The 27065-nt window shown below is 37.8% G+C and overlaps 1 protein-coding gene across 2 annotated transcripts; it reads left to right on the top strand.

Annotated features, from left to right (window-relative positions):
• The first annotated feature begins 1944 nt into the window (after positions 1 to 1944).
• Positions 1945 to 18655, top strand: LOC124171084. Of its 2 annotated transcripts, none has more exons than XM_046550228.1 (2): positions 1945 to 2057; positions 18203 to 18655. In XM_046550228.1, exons 1-2 carry the CDS (start codon positions 2046 to 2048, stop codon positions 18521 to 18523), a joined length of 333 nt encoding a protein of 110 aa, XP_046406184.1. In that variant the 5' UTR covers positions 1945 to 2045; the 3' UTR covers positions 18524 to 18655. The 2 variants fall into 2 exon arrangements, 1 of the variants encoding a protein (XP_046406184.1); XR_006867659.1 differs by lacking the exon at positions 1945 to 2057 and adding an exon at positions 8872 to 8967.
• The last annotated feature ends 8410 nt before the right edge of the window (positions 18656 to 27065 follow it).

Below are 27065 nucleotides of genomic sequence, written 5' to 3'. Positions count from 1 at the left end.
GACGTTGTTTACAGACTGTTTTGTAATTTTTGCCCTTCGTATTAAATAGGAGAATGTACCACACCCATATCCATCAGAATGAATAGCCACAGACACTCTTGCAAAACTCCCCCCTTTCTTGAACCCATCCCCATTCACACTGCCTCACACAACAGCTGTTTTGACAAATGTTTTTCTCTAACCTTCATCGAAGTTCTGCCAGAGAGGGCAACTACCATAGAGGTGAGAACTAGGGAGATGGCCCACATCTGGGCCGAAAAGGCATTTGAAGCGCATGGGCTAAATATTGCCCATTAACCGCCAGAGCAAACCCTATCCCCCCAATGCCTTCCCCCTTCTTCCACCCCCACTACTTCACCAAGGAGGACCACTGGAGGAATTTTCCCTGCCTGCAGCAGTTCATCTTCGGAACCGAAGATAGCGGCTCAACCCATTGAAACGTCCGCTAGTTATTGTGAGTGTCCCTTTTTTTTGTTTCTATGTTTTTTTAACTGTCAATTTTTATATGTCTATTGTACTGTTTGTGTGATTGTGACCATCTTTAATTCCATTTCTTCTTCTGTGTGCGTTGAATTCTTCGTTCGTGGCAGGACCTACGCCCAGAGCCATCTCTTGGCCACTTGGCCTCTTGTTCTTTGAACTTAAAATGTCACAAATTCTCTATTAGATAAGTGGATGTGATGAATTAGTAAGCTAATCAACAGAACTGTATTGTTACTGCAATTTTGATGCGAAATCCCCATGCATAAAATAAGTGAAGTGTGTCAAGTCATTTCAACCTCAAAGTTAGTAGTAAGTAATAGTGTGGGGGCAAATGGGGAACAGCGGTGTGGAATGTGCAACCCTCCATCAGTTCTCCACTTATTTTCTTCAGTCATGTCACGAGACAACTCAGGCGGGCTGGAATGTACGTGCATAAATTACACAAGAAGGCGAGATCCTTGTAGCAGGTAGTGAAGATGGAGAGATTTAGTCTATGTTCAGGACACTTACCCCTAAAGGAATCAAATACATCAGCTTACATGGCATTTTGAGTAGATAGTAAATTAGAAAAAAGTGAAAACATTGCACTCAATTACCATAGAAACAGATAGTAGCTGAAACATTTGAGTAAAACAAATGGATGGCTTGATTACTGCTTCAACAGATAACTATAACGTTTATACTAGATGAATTCACAGTCCAGCCCAGTTCCAAGCAGCAAAAGAATATTTACATGACATTGTAGTTTATATTAAGTAAAAACAAAACTAAAAAAACGGAACAGATTCTTTTTTTTAATTGTTCCCCCAAGGGTGTACCAATTATATACTAACAAATTTTAATCTCAGTGTCAGGATCTTGGAAGAATACATGAAACGCCCATAAATGAATCACTTTTTTAATTTTTCTTCATTATCCAATATACAGTTTTTTACTCTTCGTTTTTACTTGTCCCATCTGGTACTCCCCTTTGGCCTGCACCTGTAAAAAAGTAATATTTATAAAAATAAGTGAAATTTTAATTTTTAAAAGCCACCAAAATTTTCAAGTTCATTAGATTTTGCAAATCATAAGTTTCATTAAAACCATCAACCAAAACTTTCACTGATGACCGCAATCGATTCTGAATATAGCTTTCAAATTCAGAGTCACTCTCTGTAATGGCTGTCTTTTTTCCATTGAATAGTTGGAAAACTTTAAATTTTGCATGATTGTTTGTGAATTTTATTTTTTCACAAATCTTTTTCTTCAGTAGTTACACATTTATCAAATTTCTTTCAGTGAATATTACATGCTTTAAGTTTGTTCTCTATGACATTTCCTGATTGTTCATTGCTTTTTTTACACTTGATTCTTCAGAATTGGGCATTCATTTTTATCAGAATATCAACTTTCTATGAATTATTATAAAATTTTGATTCAATGCGCTTGACCCTAAAAGTTTTTAATTGTATCTTTTTAGACCTCAAGAATGTACCTATCTTACTGGAAGCAACAAGGATTACATTGAAAAAGTGAGATTTAGCTGGTGCCACATAAGTAGACCTAATGCGGAGAGCGGAATGGAGGTTAAGGTACTTAGTGGTCAACTGATGAATTCATGTGTGTGAGTTAAGTATAAATTGCACCAATTAAATTCTGAAGATAGAACTTCTCTCGGGGGTGGAGTGGTCATTTATAGGGGAATACGTTTGGGGAGAGGTACCTTATCATGAGGAGGGGGTTCTCTTAAGAAGCATCACTCTTGTAACTGACCAATGGCAGTATAAGCGGCAGCCGCCTCCCCTATTTGTACACTTATCTATGAAAATAGAAGCTGAAGTAATTCACAATCACTTTCAGTACCAGGCAAGATTTGGAAAAAAACAGGCATAGGCGTCAAAGGCTGGTTGTTAAAAAATAACTCAATGGAATTGAAAATGGCCAGCACTCGGGTACAGATCTATAGAGCTAACGTCAGCACCAGTGGCGCAGTGAAGGGGGGGTTTTGGGGGATAAAACCCCCCCAGAGCTCAGAGAATTTTTTTAAGTTTAATCCATTTTACTTATTTGGATCAGTATTACTTACAGAATAGTGTTAGGATTGATAAAATATCCCTTAGAAAGCCGTAAAACTCGCTGTTTTGAGCCATTATTCTTAAACTTTTTCTGGAGGAGGGCCCCCACAACTCCTGCTTACCCTGGTGGGTATGCCATACCCCACACTCTTAAGAATTAGTTACCCTAAAACCCCCCCTAGCCTTAATTACTAGCTGCGCCCCTGGTCAGCGCGGTAAGTAATATGCTTCCTTGCAAGCAAGTGGGTTGGACTATATGTACTGGAAACTAGGAGTCTGAGGGGAATTCCAGCCTTGTGCACCTTATGGAAAACGAAGAATCTGGTGGCCAGATAAAACCTCTGTCCGCCAGATTCCTCGCTTTCCCAAAGGTGCACAAGGCTGAAATTCCAGTCTCACCCAGCTTTTTTCTTCTACTGGAAGTTTCCATTTGCATTTATTTTCAAATGAAACGGAAAAAAGAACACTTTTTTCAAGCGTTGTGAGTGTTATCTGTTTTCAGGTGCCAATATATACTAAAGAATTTAGTCGAATATCCCATGCATTTATTTTCACCATGCACCTCTTACCATGGCCCTATCTCCCGTACATAGATCTCCTGGACTTTGCCATCGTGTGATAAGACGGTGGTTACGACTAAGTGGCGCTTTTTGGCAACTGGGGTGGCTGCTTCGGTTTTTGGCTGTCCTACAGACTCCTCCACCACACTCCTTTCCTGTTGTCCTCCCATCTGTTTGAAGAAGATAATTACACATAATATAACGTAACCCACAGTATGAAATTCAACATTTAGGTACAGTGGCTTCACCATGGGGGGATGAAGGGATGGATTCCTCCCCCCAAACCTCAGAGAAATAAAAAAATAATTTAAAATATTGTCTAATTTTATAACTAAATCTCCTTAAAGTTAATTATTAGTGCCAAAATGATGTAAAATGTATTTCCAGGCATGTCATTTTTCAAAAATTTTACCAGATTTTGCCTGGAGGGGGACAGGGGATGCCATTACCCCCCAACCCCCAGCATATTCCTAGTTACGCCACTGTGTGCGTAGATATTTTCTCCCCGTCGATGTCGTGTTTGAAAAAGTGCAGAGCAATGCATGCTTGATACTATCTTACCATTCTAAGGTAGTTCTGGCACATACGTGGCCAGCTCCTAGATCTCGCCAAAATATAGATTACATTACAGTCTCTAAGTGCGGAGGCAAATTCACGTTTCCTTTATCATAGCCTAAAAGCCAGAGACCACATGTTACATTAATCCCCTATTTTCAAGAGCTGACATTACCATGTTTTCATTAAGTCGCTTCTTTGCATGTTTGTTTTGTCCTACCGGAAAAAATTTTGCCGCTCATATTCAGCCCAATACCCGATCAGCTAACGACTTAAAATTTTGAGTCCTGGGCAGAACCAGAAGGCAATCTATTCTTACGCTATTTCTAGTACTTTCGATGCAGATAAGGATCAATGGGAGACACAGGGATGTACCCTATTCCACTTTGCATTGTTACAGTGATTTATAGTGTTTATTATTTCTTTCTTGCGGCTGGGTTTAAAGCCACCAAATGCATCCAAAGGGTTGCGAATGGGGGGTCGACCTCTAGATATAGAGGTTAGCTGCGAGATAAGCGAGTTCTTTCGTCGAATAAGCAGTCGTGGACAAAAAGAGATGGAGTTCGGAGGGATTATTGGTTTCTCCTTGGGTAAGGTAGATCATTTTTATGATAACGAAACCTATGAAGATTCTGCGAATTGGTGACCCGGGGCTGCCAAAAAATTATGCCTCTCATAACCCAGGGGAGAGGGAGAACAGCTCTTCTCCATATGTGCAAAGGTGAAACCACATTGGTCGATACAGCGGCACACATTCCACTAGGGGCATTGAGGGATTTACTTTATGGCTGTAGCACTGCAATGTGAAAGGCAAGGGGAAACCACCACAGTATCATCCCAAGGAGTCGCAGCCGCTCCGCTCTCTTTATATAATGAAATGATGGAATTCTCTCGATTAAGATATACCGGAGGTAAATTAGTCCCCCAATTGGATCTCCAAGTGGGTACTACTCGAGAGGGTGCATCGATCAAAGGTGATAGAATGTTAAAAATAGAAATGGAACATTAGTTCGCTTCGTACCTGCAGTAGGCTAGAGAACATGAAGGTGGAGATGCGAAGAATGAACCTCAATGGATTAGCAATTAGGTGTCAGCGAAATGAAGTGGCCCCAAGAAGGAGACTTTTGGAGTGGAAGCTTTAAAATGATACACACAGGATCGCTAAATGGTAGTGCTGGATTAGAGATAATGCTTAGATGGAGCGCCCAGATGCGATTTAAAAGCTACTCGCAGTCTAATGAAGAGAGAGTAATGGTGAAGGTAGAAACTGAACCCATAGCTACTGTAGTGGTGCAGGTTAACATGCCTACATCAGATTATGAAGACGATGAAATAGAAGATTTCTACCAATATATAACCGAAGTTATCAAGCAGGTGAGAGGGGAAGAAAAGCTTATTAATTTAGGTGGCAGGAATGCCTTCGTCGGCGAAAGTCAAGACAGAATATGGAAATATGGATTGGGGAATCAATGAAAGAGGAGAAAGACTACTTCATTTCTGCACTGAACACAGGCTATAACCCTTTTTCTGAACTGACGGCGGCTGACCTTGAGCGTGCTCAAAACCCACCCACTCTTCTAGCCAATCACAGAAGAGCGACAATAGAAAGTTTGTAGGAGCCCGCAGTCTCTCTCCGAACTCCGTGCAGTGCAGATCGCACTCCAGCTAGCAGTGTTGCCAAATCGAATCTGTGGAGACTGCACAGCGTTCGTCCGAGAATCTTCTGCTGCCCCCGAAAGTACCGTTATTCCCAACGCTTGCAACGCCGTACAGTGAGCGAAATGCCCAAAATGGTGGCCAAAATAGGAAAATATGAACTTAGTATACAAGGTTTTTGAAACTTTGTGTTGGCTAAAGGAAGAATGGGATCGTCCGAAAATAAAATTGTAAAGGCTGGTGAGTATGTTTACACGTTGATAAACCACAGTGAAAGTGATCTCCACGTTAGTAAGAACGGCCACTATGCAGCGCAAGAATAAGTACTTGTAATTCATAATAGCGCTACTGCTGGTGTAATTGGGCGATTTTCGTTCTGTAAAATGGATTTAGCCAAGCAGTGTAAGTGCAATCTAATACATTTTTTTAAAATTGCTATAGGTTAATAAATTGGCAGTATTAAAGTTTTTTGACTAAAATTAATACAATATTATTCGAAAATTATTTGAAAATTAAGTCATAAGTTTAGCATTCAGGGGCGCAGCCAGGAATTAAGGATATGGGGGGTTTCAGGCAAAACTAATACTGGGGTGTCTAGGGCGTGGCATATCTTCCAGGATAAGCCGGAGGTGCGAGGGCCCTCCGTCAGAAAAAAAATATAAATGGTTTAAAATTGTGACTTTTATGGCCTTCTGAAGGATATTTTATTAATCCTTACACTATTCTATAAGTATTATTAATCCAAATGAATAAAATACATTAAACTTAAAAAATTGCCTGAGCTCTGGGGGGGGGGTTTTATCCCCCAAGACCTCCCCCCTTCTGTAGCATTGTAGTCTGCCACTGTAGCATTCTGTCGTATTCTGCGTACTAACAAACATATCATCAATCTTATACATTTTATAGCTATTACGAAACAAAAATTTGCTGCCCCAAACTGCCCCTCGCGAAGTTTAAGCCATTTGAGATAATCACATAGCCACGCGCTGGGTTCCAGAGTAGGTACTGTACACGCTCTTTGTGTTTCCGTTAAAAACACGAATATTTTTATGCGAATGTATTTAGTTATGAAATTGAACTGAGAGTATTTATTTTTAAGTTTCGAAAATTGTTTATATGTTTTGTTATTAACGATTCAAATTTTGAATGGGCCATCTGAAGAGGTTTTTGGTAAAAGCCTGCGAAAACAGGACTGGCAGAATTGTTACGAAAGAATAAGGAACGAGATATGTCGCAAAGCAAGGAAGACTAGAGGAGCGCGAATTAAAATATCTCGAAGGCGTTCAAAACTATTTTTGCATTGAAAAATAGAGGCTGCCTATAGGATAGTGAGGAACCACTTTCAGGAAAGGGGCATAACACATAATGCCCTAAGAAACAAAGTAGAAGAACTTATGATTGAAAACGAAGACAAAGAGAAGAGATGGAAAGAATATCTACAAGATTTGTACAAAAGAAGCGGCCTAAGAACCAATGCTATCGAAAATAAGAAGGGAAGTGAATGAAGATGGCATGGGAGCCCCAATTTTACGATCAGAATTTGATGCGGCTGTAAGAGACCTTCGTATAAATAAAGTATCTGGAATTGATGATATTCCCGCACAGCTGAAATGCAGGTGAAAAAACGTTGAACCACCTGTACAAAGCTATCATTGAAATGTACTTGACAGGTGAGACACCAAAGGACTGCTAGAGGAACGATATAATCCAAATTCGCAAGAGGATAAGAGCGGAGAACTGCGAAGATTTTAGGACTATTAGACTGGCTACACATGGGCCGAAGATACTGACAAGGATCATCTATAGAAGAATAATAAAGTAGAGCAGAAGAGTACCTGAATGAGGACCATTCCGGATTCAGACAAAACAAAGGCACAAAGGAAGCAAAATTGGCCCCTAAGCAGCTCATAGAGAAGAGAATGGAAAAGAACAAGCCGACGTTCGTTTTGTCGTAGAGTTGGGGAAGGCATTTGTAAATGTATTTTGGAACTCAATGCTTGGAATCCTAGAAGAAATTGGAGTTCTTTACAATGACAGAAGAATCATCCACAGTTTACACAAAACCAAGTAAGGGTGGTAAAATCAGGACCTAGTTGTGAAGAAATGAAATAGGAAAGCAGTGAGATGAGGCTGTGCCTTGTCACCCATAATTTTCAACGTTTACAACGAGGAAGCAACAGTGGCGCCGACTCCATGGGGCCTGAGGGGGCCCGAGCCCCCTCAAAGATTCGTTTGGGGGGGCGGAGCCCCCTTACCCTTTTACCCCCCTTACCCCCAACAGATACGGTATACAGCGTTTTGTTGGAATAACTGAGCGCAATTTTGCGTGCTTATTTGCTTTCAGTAGGTTGACATCGTTGACATATACCTTAAAATTATTCTTAAAAGTTGTAATTTCTTTAATTTACTCACTTTTCTAATCATAGGTTTGCTGACCGGTGGTGATGACTGTTTCTCATGAACGCCTTGTGAACTGGCGAGGAAAGTGAGCACGTGGAAAGTACAATTTCCAGTCTATAGGAATTGAAAACCCACCGAGCAATTTCTCTTGTCGTGGACAATGGAGCAGATACGTCGCCGGCCCTTCCTCGCTGCCCCTCTGCTATTTCTCTCAACCGACCCTTCCATTTCTTCGTGGGGCGGTTAACTAGGGACTATCAAATTCATTGAAAGCGAGGGTACCATAAATTTCTTAGGTTCCTACGAAAATTGGAAACATCCGGAAAATCGAAAACATCCAGTGTAGTCCAACCAGCAGAGACAACAGATACGGTATACAACGTTTTGTTGGAATAACTGAGCGCAATTTTGCGTGCTTATTTGCTTTCAGTAGGTTGACATACCTATACCTTAAAATTATTCTTAAAAGTTGTAATTTCTTTTATTTACTCACTTTTCTATGCTTTTTCGCTGATTCTGGCGGTGATTTTTTTGGCCTAGTGATTTTGTCGACGGACAAGGACAAAAACTTATTGGCACAGGTTTGTCGGTGTATGGATCTTATTTCCTCACGTGGTGGCAGGAATATGTAAACACTGATATTCTTTCCGTGAGTCTTTTTGAAGCAGTGGAGGGTATTTCCTACTTGTAAAATATAATTAATGCACTTTTCAGCCAGTTTTTCCAAAGTCAAATATTTTTCTGTGTCACGAGTATATTATTTGGCACTATTTTGTCTTTGCGCAAAAGTATCTTGTAGGGCTAACATATTTTGGCGCGAAATTTTCCCGCCTTGTTTGTTAAATATTCTTTACACACTTTTTAAGCCAGTTTTTCGAAATTAAAATATTTTTCTGCTTCAAGGTTTTATTTTTTGGAACTTTTTTTACTCGAGACAAGTTCACGTAAAATATATTATCCTACAAGATTTTTTGGCGCAAACTTGTCCCTCGAGGAAAAAAATAGTGCCAAATAATTTACTCTTGACGCAGAAAAATATTTAACTCCGGGAAAACTTCTTAAAATATGCATAAATTTAATTTAAATAATCGGAAATTTCTTCCATTGCTTCAAAAAGACTCACGGAAGGAATAACATTAATTCTGTATTCCGCCACCGCGTGAAGCAATAAGCACATCCATACATCGACTGACAAGTGCCAAAACGTCAGCCTCCTTGTTCTTCTCCTGCAAAGCCAGCAAATTACCAATAAAAAAGTGAGTAAATTAAAGAAATTACGACTTTAAGGAATAATTTTAAGGTATATGTTAACCTACGGAAAACTAATAAACACGCTAAATTAGCTATATTTATTCCAGCATAACTTTGTGGACGGGCACGTTTGCCTTGCGAATTACGTCGCCATTTGGTTAACGTATAGTGACAATAGAGAAAGGTGGCAGTGCCTTCAATCTGAAGTCAAGGTAGCAACAACTTTGGAGGTCCATGCTTATTATATTCGCTTACATCTTTGTACGCCGCTGTATTTGTTGCTATTCTTCAATTGCATTTGCGGTAGACTTTTGAACGTTATTTTCTGGAGGAAAGCCTGGGACTGATGATTACCCCCTCAAAAGTGGCCTCTTGAGGACCTTGGTGTCAAAAAGGGTTGACAGTAGTCACAGGATTTAATCCGGGCGAGGCCTTTGTAAACCATCATACCATCCATCCCATCAAACCATCGCAGGATTAAACGACCCAGGCAAAGGAATTGACCCTCCCACGGTGTGTGCGACCGCTGCAACTCCGACTCAAGTAATACGATCCAGGGTATCCTCACATCATCGGTACAGCATTTAGGATCGCGTTTACATTTCCTTTACTTTATGTGCCAAGTATTTCAATGTAAGCGATGTCATTGCATTCAATGCACTCGTAACATATAATATCATTCAAATCTTAACATATTTGGAGTTAAGCTTCAGCAGGAATCTAATGAATTGTAACATTTTAGGCTTAATGATCATGAATTTATATGATAGTTATAACAATATATCATTGTATTAAATATTTTTAGATTCTTTTGGCGCTGAACCCTACAGCTAGAGTGAAAGTACTCATGAATGAGTACCAGCAAATACGGAAAAACTTAATTACATGTTCAACCATATTATCTTACATGGGGGATTTTATATCAAATCACGCAAGGGGGGTCTGGTGACCATTACCGATTTCCCTAAGGTTTAGTATGCGAAATATGTATCCTAAAGATGAATCATACAAAGTTCAGAATGCAAGTTATGGAAAGTTATGAACCCTTGGTGTATCAAGCCATGGAGGAAAAACTGAAATATCACATAAATGCTAACTCTGGAATTAAAGCACGTAGAGAAGATATATGCTGTTTATTTTAAAGAATTTACTTAATGTAAACAATTTTTGCACAGTTTAAAGGCTTTCAAATTGATTAACAGGGTGTAAATCATCAAAATTTGCAATCATTTAAAAATTGATATCGGAAAGAGGCTTCCTCTTATTTTCCTCAAATATTTGCAGTAGCTTAAGTTGATCCATAAATTAAGAAAATAAAGAAGTAGTTTCTTTCCATGTCAAAGGGCAGAAAATACAACTTTTTCGTTTTTATATAGATGGATCAGCACTGACCAGTGGCGCAGCAAGGGGGGAGTTTTGGGGGCTAAACACCCCCCCCCCCCCCCCAGAGCTCAGAGAAATATTTAAATTCAATCCATTTTACTTAATAGAATTGATATTACTAATAGAATAGTGTAAGGATTAATAAAATATCCCTCAGAAAGCCGTAAAACTCACCATTTTGAACCGTTTATTTAAAAATTACGCAATTTATTAATCTTGCACCTACCGCTTAACCTGGCGGGTATTCCATACCACCACACACCCCAGTATTAGTTGCACCTAAAGCCCCCCAGCCTTAATTCCTGGCTGCACCCCTGGAACTGACTACTGCGTAAGTTTGAGGAAAATAGGTGGCCTCTTTCAACCATCATTTTCCAACAAATCTGTAAATGCACTCCTTCTCACGCACCAAATTCAAATTACTTCAAGAGGAAATGATAATTATTATACTCTGCATCACAGGCGGATTTAGGGGGCACATCCCCCCCCCCTCCAAGATGCTTAAAAAATAGACAAATATCATTATATGTTTATGATTACATTCATTTTTTTTTGTTTATTACGGAGCTCCAAGCATTAAATGTCATATTAATAACTGCCATTTGAAATTATAGAGAATATTTCGCACAGTAATTGTTGTATCTCGTTCATAACCTCAAGTATGAGAAGATTGTTTGCTGGTCAGACGCTTCAGCCCCCCAGAAAATATTCTTGATCTGCCCCTGCTCTGCATGCAAAATAAGCAGTGCTTACCATGTACAGCTATTTTTTACATGCTGTTACTGAATACAAGTAAATAATGTGCTCTTCTGTAGCAACAAATTCATGTAAATGCCCATTGCTACTGACAGGATATGGTGGGTGTTAAAGCTTGAATAGAGCATTTTTAGGACATTACTGACACACATCTTTTAATATTGGTCTTCAAAAACTATAGAATAGCCTATTAATGTGATACTATTACAATGCTCTGGGAAAGGTACAGCAGTAATTTTAATAATATGCCTCTTAATTCCATAAACGCTTGCAATGAAGCCATTGAAGGGAGTCTTGAACACTGATATTTACTCATACATCTATTATCCCCACTGAATTATGGACTCTACTACTATCTCTGCCTCTTTACTTGTGTGGTTTACTAAGCGAATGATTATGGTCCTCTGTCTGTTTGTAACCCAGACATAACACCTGTTTGTGCAATGAACTTTGACCCAATCATGGTATTTTGTCGGAAATGAGATATTAAATCATATGAGAAATCTAAAAGTTATCAAGGAATACTTTTCTTACATGCTATAGAAAGGATTCACTGTGTTCACATATACAGTCAACATATAAATAATACACAGAATTGAAAATTTTCAACTGCACAGTTATTTGCATTCATGTGATTTTTCAATTTTTGCCATTAGACATTCTTCCTTATACCAATATGACTTCTCGACTAAGTTGCAATATTTTGACCTATCTTATTCCATCACATGGCTCTTTTCCATGTTTGATTTCTCCAAAACACCCAGGACTTTCTTTTAGTTCATTATTTGACTCAGCTGAAACATGTGGAATCTATTTCTAGAATCAGCAACCATCCCATCCCAAGTAGCAAAAGAACATGGAAAAATGATTTTAGAATTATTGCACATAATTTTAAAATCAAAATATCATATGGTGGCTAAATTCACGACTTTTTCAAGATTTTAAAATCATTTTAAAATAATGTATTTGGCGTTGCTCTTTTTAAGTCTTGTACCATTTGATCTCATTTTGTTAATAGTGTATACATGGATATGTAGGAGGTAATGGCTTATTTTTTGCATTAAATGTTCCTTTTTTAATTTCACAGAAAAATAATTATGTGAACATTATTTTAAAACAATTTCAAAATTATTTTACCCACATAATATTTTGATATTTATTTTCTAATCATTTCAACATAATTTTAAAATCATTTTCAACATAATTTTGAAATAATTAGGTATTTATTTTGAAATCATTTTAAAACACTTATATAAATTAATCTCATTGGCACAGGCATATACCAATGTGATAAAATAAACCAGTATAATAATTCTTATTCCTTTGAGGTGAATGTGAATAACTGACAAGTAGCTTTACATAAAACAAGTAATACGGAGACTTTTTCTACCAAAAATGAATCCCTTTTTACAAAAGTGAGTTTGAATTTTGCTGTTTTCAGGACTTCTTGAAATCCACAAAGCTGTATTTTTTCGCAGTTCTCCATAAGATTACTAAAATTTAAAATAATGAATTTACGGGAAAAATGTCCCAAAATGAAGGCATATAATTGAAAAATGGACATTGAATGATCCAAGAATACAATCAAGCAACGCCTGAAAACACTCTCAATATGTGCTTCATTGCATACTAAAAAGGGATAAGGCCTGAGTTTTTCACATTTGCGATTGCGTATGTCTTATAATCCAAACACAGACATATCTGATTGGAATGTCATTAAAATGTCTCAGGTGATGGTGGGAATTCAGTGAAAGCATGCAGATAAGGAGATTCTTTAATTCTCATGATGGTTGTACTGCTTCATGCGAAATATTCACGTATGCAAAACTATAATGTTGGTAGCATAGTAGTTAGGTGGGAAAACAGTGTTTTACTGTTTCTGTCACAGTTCGAAATTTCAAACACGTTTACTTGTATTATATTAGCATAACAATTGATCAATTTAAAAGGAGGCTGAATTAGTTACAATGTATTTAAAACAATTTTAAAAAGTACTATTCATAGCTCCTTCAAGAGTAGGACATATTTTAAACTTCTGTTAAAATCATTTTGAAATAATGAAAAAAAGATTTGTAACATTGAAACAGAGAAAGCTTATGTTTTCAAAATTATGTTAAAGTCATTTCAAAATGTTCTCGCAATATATTTTAAAATAATTTTTGCATAAGATTTTGTTACTTGGGTATCAGATGTATATTTTTTATATTTCCATTTAAAATTTGTCGGCATGTTGTTTTCTTCTATATTCCAAATTGCAGGTAAATCATATGCCATGTCATGAGGCAGCTACACTCAATGAATACCTTAGCTCTTGATCCCATTGTCATTTAATCACGAACAGGTTCTTACCGTTTACTTTTCATAGGACGAAACTGATCTTGCAATAACATGGTAAGCTATATTGTTCTATCATGTAGTGTTTCAATAAGATTTCAAGCAGTGATATTTATTTTTTTAGCCATTGAATGAAAACATACAGTTGTGGTAATGGCAGTTGCTTTGGCAACTGACCGGCATCCACCCATTAGTACTCATATAATTCTTATTCTATCCTTAGAAGCCCAGAAAATTATAAGGAAAACAAATAAAGCTAGTAGCGTGTATCAGGGATTTTCAATAAAAAAATCATAAGCAAACTGCTTCTATTGCTAAAAGAAAAAAACATGAAAAGAGAAGCAAAAGAAAATGAGCAGGAAACTCTTTGAATCTGACTCCGACTTCTATTGATGAGAAAAAGATTTGTGAAGACGAATCAGAAAGTGAGTTACTTATAATGGAAATGGACAAAGAAACCTCACTCTATAGCAGAGCCACCCTAAAAGATGGAGTAATGCGGTATCAGTGCACTACTTATGAATTATGGGCTCATCAAGAATGCTCTAGATGGAACAGTTCCGAGGGGTATTTATGAGACATGTGCTTCAGAATGTAAAATGCACTTAAGCTTCTAAAAGCTCATCAACTTATGTAAGCATATTGGTGGTACCCTTAAAGTTTTCAGCCCTTTTTATCATGGAAAGATATTTTTTTAATTGACCCCTATTGGAAATTTCTTATAAGTCTTACAGAAATTCTTATAAGAATTCTGTAAGACTTATAGATATCTATAAGTCTTACAGAATTCTGATAGGATTCTATAAGTCTTACAGAATTCTTATAGGATTCTATAAGTCTTACAGAATTCTTATAGGATTCTATAAGTCTTACAGAAATTCTTATAGGATTCTATAAGTCTTACAGAAATTCTTATAAGAACTTAGCATTTCTTATAGCATTCTATAAGAATGTTGCACAGGTCACATAACTTTCAGGTTTTCATCCGGCATGCATTTAAGTCACCATAACTTATGTTGGCAAATTATAATTATTTAAGAAATTCTTATAAGATTTTTTTGGAAATAATGTATAACTCTTTGTTAAGTAATGTTCTGCTAATTTATTGGCGTTTTCAGCATGGTATTTGACATAAATGGTTCCAAGAAGTTGAGGCTTCTTCTTATGAGACTTGTTAATATATATCCCTAAGAGCACACGAAAAATTGTACACTTATAATATCTGTCTGTTTGGAGTCTATAGATTACTTAACCGATGGAAGTTTGATATGGGCCATGAATAAGCACGATGTATACTACGATTGCATACGTTGCAGGATACGGTTGCCATGGAAACCTTGTTTGGTTGTTAGGTTGCTAGGTATTGCTTTTATATGTTAATCATTCACCATGTTTTTGTGTGACCTGTTTAATGAAATAACCCTATTGAAAATTTCTTATAAGTCTTACAGAAATTCTTATAAGAATTCTGTAAGACTTATAGGATTCTATAAGTCTTACAGAATTCTTATAGGATTCTATAAGTCTTACAGATTTCTTATAGGATTCTATAAGTCTTATAGAAATTCTTATAGGATTCTATAAGTCTTACAAAAATTCTTATAAGAAATCTGCATTTCTTATAGAATTCTACAATAATGCTGCGCGGGTCGCATACCTTTTAGGTTTTTATCCAGCAGGCGTGTCACCATAACTTATGTTGGCAATTGATAATTATTTAAGGAATTCTACATAAAATATTTTTTTGAAATTATGTATAACACTTTTTTAAGTAATGTTCTGCTAATTTCCTGTTTTTTTTCAGCATGATATTTGACATAAATGGTTCCAAGAAGCGGAGGCTTCTTTAATGCGACTTGTTAGTATATATAGCTGAGGGCACATGAAAAATTGTAGACTTATAAGATCTCTCTGTTTCGAGTCTACAGATTACTTGACCGATGGAAGTTCGATATGGGCCATGAATAACCACGATGTATACTACGATTGCATACGTTGCAGGATACTGTTCACATGGTTCCCTAGCAACCTAACAACCAAAACTTGTTTGGTTGTTAGGTTGCTAAGGATTGCTTTTATATGTTAATCATTCACTATGTCTTTGTGATAGCAGTTTAATAAAATAAATCGTGTGCTTCTAACAAAAATAAGGCATTGACCTCATTTGGTAAGTCTTACAAAACTGGCATTCCTAAAATCATGTCACCTTAAACAAACAGTTTCATGGAATTTTAAACTTTTCATCGTTAATTTAGATAGACTTGTATATTTTTCAGATTGTGACATATCTAATATAAGTGGAAGTTTTAATGAAAACAGTGTTTCAATGGACAAAGTGAGTGATTTAGTCGTCTCTGGAGAGAATGAATTTGTATGAGTAAACCTAAATAACATCTGCACAATTATTATTTTATGGAAAATACATCAACTATTATTCTCAATCAGTGTTTCTGGGATTCCTATTAATTTCCCTAAATCTTGCACTAATTGTTAGCCATATTCTACCTATCCTTTTCTCCAAATGGCATCAAATTCCATTTTACTTTATTTATTTCTTTCATTATCTATCCAAATCTGCATGTAGAGGTCATTCTCTCTGGTATCTTAAATAAAAATTTCTCCTATGTATTCGATTTATCAATTTTTCCTTTTCCTTCCCAAATAATTTCTTGAAGTATCCCAAGTCGAACTTGAATTTTATTTCATTTGCTTCTTCAATTTTCCAGGTTAAATCATTCCATATTGCAATTCCTTTATATTTCATTGCGTAGTGATTGCCAAAGCCATATTCTATTATCAGTCCATCATTCCAGGATATCGTTGGTTTCATTGCTTTTAGTTTTTTAGTTTTAAAATGTGGGGGGCGTTAACCCTATGCAGAACCCATGACCTGAAGGACCTCTATGGTATCTCGCATTGTCTGGCCAGTCAGGTGGACTTTACAGAACTTGAATGTCCTTGCTTGATGCACACTAAAGATAGACATTACATTTGGTACATGGGAAATCATTAGGTTTGCTGTGTACCAGATATAGGCACCTTCATTTGGAAAAAATTAGGTATAATGCTAACTTTGTACTCTCAGGAGGGATGTAAATCTCATGTAGCTTTTTATTGAAGTTTGCACAAGTGTTTTAAGCATGATGATATGATAATTATAATAAATATTTCCATGAGAAAATTTCTAATAAATAACATTTTGTAATTGATACTTTTGATAAGAAATTTTCTTATAAGAAAAATGCCCAATTTCTGATAAGAAATTTTCTTATAGAAAAATTCTTATAAGAAATTTTCTTATAAGAAGAATTCTTATAAGAAATTTTCTTATAAGAAAAATGCCCAATTTCTGATAGGAAATTTTCTTATAAGAAATTTCCAATAGGGACATATTATATCCATACTTCCATTTACTTGTTTGTAATTTCTTAGTTGCGGAATTATTTAATGTAATTAGCATAATTATTTCTGTTTGACGTGCCTGTGCCATCGAAAATCCTCATATTTCTTGTTTTAAAACAATTTAGAAGAAAATGGCATTACCGACTGCCATTACCCCAGGGTAGTGGTAATGCCGGTCTAAGCTGATTTTGCAATATTTATAATTTTATGAATAGCTAAGGCTAATTAGAGCTCAATTGAGATCTGCAATAAGTAAAATTTACTAAATGTAAGTGATTCCACACAACTGCATTCCAAATTTAAAACAGAGTGAAGCTTTATACTCAATTTCCCTTTGATGACAGTCATTAGGTAGCCCAGTCCCCCCTATAATTTAATCTGTAACATATAGGTTAGAAATTTGAGCAATCATACCATAGAAAATATCATAGCAGCTTTGGCTTCTCTAGATTGTGGGTTCATGAACTACTTATATTACTTCATATCACCCACAGTGATTTCCGACATATCTTGCTGATTAGGGCTTAAACAAGAGCAATCATTTTCTTCACCCATATCATATGAGCCAGCAATCTTAATATACTCATCAGTGAAGAAATGTACACCATAAACTTCAGAAAGGGCCCATATTTCTGGTTGCTATATAGCTCTATGTGATTTTACAATAAAAGTTTTGATTGAACTTGAACAAGATACCATAATTTCTTGCTTGGAGTAACTTGTTGGTAGGAGTGTCAAAATTTAAACTTGATCACAGATTTAGGTAGTTGCCACTATTGGCTATATTAAAAGCTGCTGAGATATGATAACATTCATGTTTCATATTTATCATTTTTAGTGATAGCTATGTATTTATCTTGAGCATCATACGATAAACTAATTTCATTGAAGACTTCTGGGAACAGTGACTTCAGTCAGCTTCCTTTTGCCCCATGAAACCCTTCAATCTGGTCACATTCTCATTGAGATTCCCAGTATGGACATGAATCCCATTGATTACTATCTATACTATTCATACATTACCTGCATAGACTTTTAGAGGATTATATAAACTGCCAAAAGTATCATCATTTTTCTAAGGTTCAACTAAAATATCTTCATTGATCTTTTAGTCAAATCAATTGAGATAATCAGTAACCTATATGGCCATATTTTTTTATTTTGGAAGATACAGGCACATCTCCCTCATAGGTTTGAATTTCTTCTCGTATTAACAACTCTTGGTGAAGAACAGGAAGGTCAATTTATGCATCCTGTCATCTAATGCAAAAAAATTTTACTTGAACCATTTGTTGACATGTATCATGAGTGATCAAGATTTATATAGGATTAAGTGGCTAAGATTTCATTCTCATTGCCTTTTAGATGGCAGAAGGGAATCACCCCCCACCCCGGTCCTGGAGAACCCCTCCACCATCATTATCAAGGGTAGAAGTGGATAATGCACGAAGAATTGCCGAAGAAAGGTCGGATGCTGCAGCTGCAGCTATTCAGCTTGCAGTTCAGCGTCAGCACCAGAACTTAGCTAATCCAACACCTCCCGGTCCTCAGGGGGATGCCGCTCCTCCTCCTGGAGAAGGAGATGCCCCTGGGGTCAATAGGGACCCAGTTCCCCAACAAGGGGCCAACCGAGGCCTACCACAACGGCGTCATACAGTCAGCCGAAGAGGCGATCGTGCTCCATGACTTTAAAATCTTTGTGCTTTGAGCAGTGGCTCTGCAGTTTAGTTTGAGATATCCTACTTGTATTACATTATATAACAAAAATCAATTGTCACCTTTAATAAAATGTTGGCTGAACCAAATTTAAAAAAATGAATGCCATATAAGTACAACAGTTTTGTTCAAAAAACTCCAAATCTTTCCTCAATCTCCGGACAGAATCTTTCATTGATATATTAAGATTTCATGTAGGTACCCAAGAATCACTTGCTTTCCACCTGGTGCAGCATGGAACACATAAATAACCAATGTTGTGCGATGATTCTAAAACAGAGAATTATTTTTCCCCTAATGCAAATTGACCTTCAAAATAAGCAAGCCGTCATCAACTCACCTTTGACTTTCCATACATGGAGAAGGATATCCTACCTTAACCCTTTCACTGCTTTTCAATCTCCGAAAACCTTCTCCTCACATGCCGCGAAAAGGTTAAAATGTGTTTCATGGGGCCATGAAGCAGGTACTTACAGGATGGGCGTGGTACACCCTCATTAGGTCCCTAATCCGGGACCCTTTCCTCGACCAGCTCACCCTCGTCTTTGAACCATGTTTCTGCAGTGAAAATTAACGATTTTATTAACTTTGCTAAAAACGTGGCTGCAGACCACCGGAAATTGGCCATTTTAGCAAAGATAACAAAATCGTTATTCCTCATCGCAGAAACACGGTTCAAAGACATACTTGATTGCCTGATTGGCAGGGGTGCGATGCAAACAATCGTTTTTTGATGATTGCATTGAGTGATAGATTTTCAAAATGCAGTCAGAGTGGTCACTTTTGGGGAGGGAGGCCCCCCGCTCAGAGGGACAAAGAGATGGGCCAGCGAGGGTGAGCTCGTCGAGGGAAGGGTCCCGGATATTAGCGATCCTTTGGAGTGCTTCGGCGAAAGTGCATGGCAGGGAGACGACCAGGTACATTCACAGCAGTGAAAGGGTTAAAATCTCCCTCCATTACCCTCTTCCTTACCTCCCTGAAACCCTTCATGACAACAGGGGCGCAGCTAAGAATTAAGGCTAGGGGGGATTTCAATATTTTGGTGTGTGGGGTATTGCATACCTGCCAGGGTAAGTGGGAGTTGCGGGGCCCTCCTCCAGAAAATGTTAACATTAATGGTTCAAAATGACTAGTTTTACCACTTTATGAGAGATATTTGATTGATCCTAATACTATTCTACAAGCAATAGTAATCCATTAAGTAAAATGGATTAAACTTAATAATTTCTCTGAGCTCTGGGGTGGGGGTTTTATCCTCCAAAACCTCCCCCCCCTCGCTGCGTCACTGCATGACAATACCAGTCTCCTTCTATACCAACTGCAACTTTCACTGCACACCTCTAGTTTCTCAGTTTGGACTTGTTGAATATTAAAAAAAGTAACTTTGGTGTTAGTACTCATCCCTGGGTTCATCCTGGTGATGCAGGGAATTGCAATAGGAAAGGCCACATAACAGAAATTACTCCTAAAATAACATACATTTTAAGAGTCCCCATTCCTGAGTGCCTTCCACCTCAAAGACCCACTTCTTGCTTACCTTGCATCGACCACGTGGTTCCCTATGGGCTCCTCCTAATTGGCCATTGAAATGTAACCTGAGATGCCAGGTATTTCTCCATGATGGCAATTTCAAAGTTTGGGATACAGCAACATGTGAAAGTTAAATGTAATTGGGGTGGGGTTGGTGCCAGTAAATCACCTACAGCAATTTTAGAAGTTGTATCATTGTCCGAATGACAACCTACAGTGGTGGTATTACTCTCTCTCTCTTTAAAGCGGGAGTTTTCTACCCCCGTGGTATTCATTTCATGGCATGATTTTAGCTCATAAGATTTTAGATCATTTACCCAATAAAGCCATACCATCTCAACAAGGAGGTCATCTTTTGCTTTAAAAAGGGGAAGATGTTCAACAATTATTCTTCTGCTATACCCTATCCTACCCTGTAAGCTTTATTTATTTCCCTTGCTACTTTAACATTTTGAGTATTTCATTAAATCTCTTCCATCCTATCCCTATAATTGGGGATACATGCTCCTTCTGATAGCCTGAACTGTTTCAAGTATTTGAGGATCATTTTCAACTGTACCCTCAATATTTATCGGTGAACACAAGTCTACAGTATCTAAATCCATCCCCAGGATATAAAACATTGAGGGAGAATTATAGAACTTTGAAATCTTAATGGCCCAATCCATGTTTCAAACACTGTGTAATGCATGTGGTTGTGTGTTTCACAAAGCAAACAACACTTGCCAGTTACTTGATGTGAACTATTTAATGACTAATATGTGATCATATTTGAAAGCAGGTGGTTTTTGTTTTTGAATTAGTGAATACAAAGATGAGGAAAATGGACTAATTTTGTGAGAAAACACGTAAAATACAAATACATGGTAATATATAATTTGTGAATGAAGTCCAATTCCCCATCTACCAAATACCCACTCTTCATCAGTGGCGCAGCAAGGGGGAGTCTTGGAAGATAAACCACCCCCCCCCCCCCAGAGCTCACAAAATTTTTGTAAGTGTAATCCATTTTACTTAATTGGATAAGTATAACTTATAGAATAGTGTCAGGATTAATCAAATACCCTTCAGAAAGCCGAAAAACTCGCCATTTTGAACCATTATTCTTAAAAAATTTCTGGGAGAGGGCCCCAGCAAATCCTGCTTACCCAGGCGGGTATGCAATACCCTTATACCCCTACGTATTAGTTGCACCTAAAACCCCCCCTAGCCTTAATTCTTAGCTGCGCTCCTGCTCTTCATTACTGGCATGAACAGTTTGTAATCACTTTGGACATTGATATTGAACTCAAATATATATTCACAAGTTCACTCAATTGAATGAATGGACCCTATGATTTCCAGTTTCCCCATTTCCTCTTACCCTTTGGTCAATGACTGCAGAAATTATCGATACTTGACAAAATTGTATAGGTGGGGATATTCTTGTTTGCCCAACTTGGGCCCTTGGAAGAGTGTGTTTCAAGAGGATACATGAATAAGATATGAATACTTTCATAAAACAATGAGTAGTAGATAGCAAGTAGTATTTACATTTTTCAGACATAACAAAAGGAAAAAAAAGAAGAATAATGCAACAACAGGCATTTGGCAGTGCCGTAGCAGTGTCTAAAATATGTATAAAAATTGCATTTTCTAACAGATTCTGGGATGTAATACAGCGAAATTATGTATGGGCTCCACCAGCATAATTTGAATTATTGGGGAAATAGTGTCCTTCAACCAGAAGTAAAATCCTCAAATGGTTGGGAAAGAATGTAATGACAAAAAAAAGAAAACTGAATAAGGAAGTTTTTTTGTCATTACATTCCTTTCCCAACCATTTGAGGTTCCAAAAAACTTCCTTATTCAGTTCTTTTTTCATGAATATAAGTAAAAAAATGGAAAAGCTTCCTACTTCTCATTAGTTGGTGACATCATAAGAGCCCCAGTTCATACCCATATTCAGTGATAACTGCAAAATGCAGAAAGGAATTTCACCCATGGTTGAGGTAAATTATTATTCACGGGCCTGGTACTGTATTCATCACATTCTGCAGTGCCTTAATATATGCAAACCACTTTGTGTTCATGCGTTTGAGGTCTGATATGCACAGAAAAGTGGAATTTATATATGTATCAATTATTTATAAGCATTGTTTTTTAAGATGGTGAAAAAATCTTTCATTGAAGAGCTGCCTTGAACAATGCCATATTTTCAACTTTAATCAAAAATGAGATGGTGGGAAGGGGGGCAGCAATAAAGCAGTTTTATAATATCAGCATCTGTTTTCTTAAGAACAAAGCAAATAAGCCCTCACTTATTGATTGTTTCAACCAAATTTGGTATCCAACAGAGAACTATCTAGCTATATGAGGCTAATGTGAGGAAGCAAGAAGTGGCTGAGAGGCAGTAAGCTGCTGTGCAGGAGTGTGTGATGCCATCAACTTAAGGATAAAATGGTTGGATGTTGAAAAAAGCCGGTGATGGATTGAGGAATTAATAAAATATGATTGTCTTTATTTTTCTAACTCATTTACTATCAAAAATGAAAATGCTGATCAAGCTCATTGTTAACTTATACCAGCAATTACAGGGGATAAACTTAACATTGGATATGTTTTGTATAGAGGGTTAACCATATCATGCATGCTCTTGTTGATAAACAAATTGAGTGACCTTTGAATAAATAAAAGTATATTGGGATGGGGCATCATCTTTTTCATAACTAGAAAATCGATTCGATGCTCATGGCTTCAATTTTAGTCATTAGTTGAAAGGGGCAAGAGCATCTGTTAACCCATGAATTTGACAGATAGTGACATAAGAAAGTATGTATCTTATAATAATGCTCATTTGAGTTGTTAGAGACTACTTTGAGGTAACAGAAATTTTTAGCATGTTGCACTTGATATTTTTTTGCATTTATGCCGACAGAACAGTGGCGGATTTTTCATCATAGTTAAAATAATGGCACATTTAAGCAAAATAAAGGCATTAATAGCTAAGTTAATTAGCATAATATTAACACTGATCTTATACAATTCACATGCTAAAATATATTACATGCCGTAAATTGGGATAACTTTGCCAAGTGGGACAACTTTGCCAGGTTTTGAAAAATATTATGTTTGGTGCCCCCTAAGATTCCAAATTATCCAAGAGATGGCCTAAGTTTTCATCACAAGGACAATGTATTTCTATTCTAAGTTTACATTTGCGGTGAAATTCGATAGAATATCTGGTCAGGATCCATTAAGGTGGTCTGCCCTGTGCACCTCACGGGCTTATTTCGGGACACATTAGCACATTAATGTTTTCTTGGAAAAACTTATTATCCTCCAGCTGGTACACCTAAGAGTATATTGGTGTAAGTATTCTCCTACTGAAATATGTACGTGGAAGATGATAACCTAACTCTTCTCGGAATAGCTCATTTTCTTTTAAAAAATATATTGGCGTGTATTCAAATTTAGCCGTTAACTATCTGTATGCATTCCGCTACCTATACCAGGGATGGTTTCTGTAGAACCCTGCTGTGCGATGCAGCCCATACCATGAATGAAAGAGAACTGCTCTACCCAGGTAATTACTATCATATCTTGGTTCTCTGGTCAGGATCCACGTGGTCTGCCCTGTGCCCCTCACAGGCTTATTTCTGGACACATTAGAGCATTAATGTTTTCTTGGAAAAACTTATTATCCTCCAGCTGGTACACCTAAGAGTATATTGGTGTAAGTATTCTCCTACTGAAATATGTACGTGGAAGATGATAACCTAACTCTTCTCGGAATAGCTCATTTTCTTTTAAAAAATATATTGGCGTGTATTCAAAATTAGCCGTTAACTATCTGTACGCATTCCGCTACCTATACCAGGGATGGTTTCTGTAGATCCCTGCTGTGCGATGCAGCCCATACCATGAATGAAAGAGAACTGCTCTACCCAGGCAATTACTATCATATCTTGGTTCTCTGGTCTGGTCTGCCCTGTGCCCCTCACAGGCTTATTTCTGGACACATTAGAGCATTGATGTTTTCTTGGAAAAACTTATTATCCTTCATCTGGAACACCTAAGAGTATATTGGTGTAAGTATTCTCCTACTGAAATATGTACGTGGAATATGATAACCTCACTCTTCTCGGAAAAGCTCATTTGGCTATGATATAGTGCCGTTTTGCTAAAACCCTAAAAATAACCGTAGAACTTCGTTTAAAAGTTGTACAGGCATTGCAAAATGAAAGGAATACATTGATGAACTGACATTTAATGCAACAGTAACAATTAAAAAAATTAAAATTGCACTGGCAACAATAAACTGACCGCAAAAGTACGCCGGGATGGGCTGCCTTCGGGGAAAAGGGTCGAGGATTATATTTGCCCAGTTGCGGAGGAAAGGGTCCGGGACCCCGCTAGGAAAGGTCATTAAGGGGAGGAAGCGACTACCTGCATAGTCCCAAGCCAAGAAAAAACTCCGTACGGAGCGAAAAAGAATTTCTCAAACCCTTCGTAGAGCCAAAAGCAACTTCCCGTGAAGGAGCTCGGCGCGAAAAGGTTAAAGCTCTTGTAAGCCTCGAGTCTCCCTGCAATAAGAAAGAATTGCAGAGAGTCCTGGGAATGTTCAATTATGTGCCTGGTTTCATCCCAAACATGGCAACATGAACAGCCCCTCAACAAGAATTATTAAAAGCTGGGACTGAGTGGAAATGGCTCCCTTCCCATAGCCATGCATTCGAGAAACTTAAAGAAACTGTGTCATCTGCCCCAGTCTTAACATCATTTGACCCATCCAAAAGAATAACAATTCAATGTGATGCCTCCCAGTCTGGCCTAGGCTGTTGCTTATTGTAGGAAGGAGATGGGATTAAGCGGCTCCAGCCAGTTGCTTTTGCCACTAGAAGCTCGACGGAGTATGAGCAAAACTATAATGCTCAAATTGAGAAGGAGTTGCTAGCCTTTCATTTTACAACTGTAAAATTTTACAACTTTATACATGGGTCTGATGTCAACGTGCAAACCGATCATTAACCACCTGTGTCAGTCATGAAAGAAAGCGTTTGCAAGATAGGGTCAGTAAGACTTCAAAGGCTGAGACTCAAACTGCTGTGATATTCCTTAAATGTGTATTATGTCCCAGGGAAGGATTTGTATATTGCAGACACACTGTCACGATCTTACGTTAAGGGTGAAGTTGAGGAGGAGCCCGAAATGCTATAGAGATGGTTCATACCATCAGCAGTGTTGTGATTGTTTTTGTTTGAATATGGCTGGTAATCTCCCAACTATCGTATTACTGTATTCATTTGTTTTTCTGTTCTTCACCGGAAGTTTGTTCTTTTAATAAATTGCAGTTTCGCCATGTTATTCAACACGTGTGGTCGTGTTCATTTACCACTCCTCCTGAATCTAAAACCATCGTCCCCCCAGTAACTATTTACAACAGGTTATGGGCCCAGCACGCTTCCACTGCGCTGCTGAATTCAGATTTCTTTATTTTTGTGGTAAACCGTGTGGTAGCAAAGATGCAAGAATCTCAGGTCACTTCGCAGGCGTATGGTTTCGAAAAACTCGTTGGGCGGGAAAACTATTATGACTGGTCGTTCGCGATGACGAACTATTTACGTCGTAATGGATTGTGGAGTTGTGTCCAGGGAAGTGATAATGGCGAAGGTAAAGAACGTAGGGACGAGAAAGCTTTAGCAGACATTTGCCTTATGGTGCAGCCTGTGGTATATCCCCATGTAAGGCCAGCTAAAACGGCAAAGGATGCCTGGAATGCTTTATCCAAGGCATATGAGGATAAAGGCAAGTGGCGGTATGTATCCCTGCTTCGTTCTATGTGCCAAATGAGGCTCGAAAAGTTTGAAACCATGGACACTTATATCAGCGAGGTGATAATGTTGGCACACAAGCTCGAGGGTATCGGTGAGCCGATGGCGGAAAACTTTGTTGCAGCAATGTTGCTTCAGGGGCTGCCAAATTCGTATGACAATCTTGTCATGGCCATCACGAGTGGGGAGAATGTCTTAAATTTGGATCGTGTGAAGACGATTTTGCTAGACGAAAGCTACCGGAAGAGCGTGAGTGCCGGTCAAAATGCGAGTGTTCCCGAAACCACTGCCCTGTATTCCAAGGGCAAGAAGTACAACTCTTCGACCATGGCTGGGAGTTCATCAGTTGTGAAGGCGTGGAAGTGCTGGAACTGTGGTGAAAAGGGGCATCTTAAAACACAATGCCCGCAGTCGCAGAAGAAGAGGGATCCGAACGAGAACAGAGCCGAGGTTAAGGGAGAGAAGAAAGGAGAAAATAGGAAACCGCTGAGAAGTCTTCTGTGTGCCCTGTCGGCTGCATCGTGTGACTCAGATTGGTTTGTAGATTCCGGAGCATCCGTGCATATGTCACCCCATGAAGACCGTATGCATGATTATTGTCGTGACGTTGACAGTCATATTGAGATTACTGTCGGAAATAACGGTAAGCTTAAAAGCAGAGGTGTTGGATCTGTGAACCTAAATGTAAGTGATCACATTTGTGAACTTAAACATGTTGTGCATGTTCCTGGATTGAAAGAAAATTTGATTTCTGTAAGTCAAGTTGCCGACAAAGGGATCACTGTTGTTTATGATAAAAAGGGTTGTAAAATGTATGATGATGACTTTGTCTGTAATGGTACAGAACTAGCTACTGCAAGTAGAACGAGTAATGGGTTATACCGTTTGGATGTTAAATCAAAGCAGGCATTTGTGTGCAATATTAATGATTATGAATTGTGGCATCAAAGAATGGGTCATTTGGGTATGCAAAATATGATATTGTTGCGGGATAAATTAAGTGATTGCATTGATTTCAAGTATGAACCTGCTGATGATTGTAATGCTTGTGTTCTTGGAAAACAGCACAGAAATCCTTTTCCTAAGGAAGGAGGTACTAGGGCAGATGAGGTACTAGGTCTTGTTCACTCTGATCTGTGTGATTTTGGTTCTAATGTAAAGTCATGGAG

This window comes from Ischnura elegans, chromosome X (assembly GCF_921293095.1).
Source record: "Ischnura elegans chromosome X, ioIscEleg1.1, whole genome shotgun sequence".
Taxonomy (NCBI): domain Eukaryota; kingdom Metazoa; phylum Arthropoda; class Insecta; order Odonata; family Coenagrionidae; genus Ischnura; species Ischnura elegans.
This window is presented reverse-complemented; position numbering and strand designations above follow the sequence as displayed.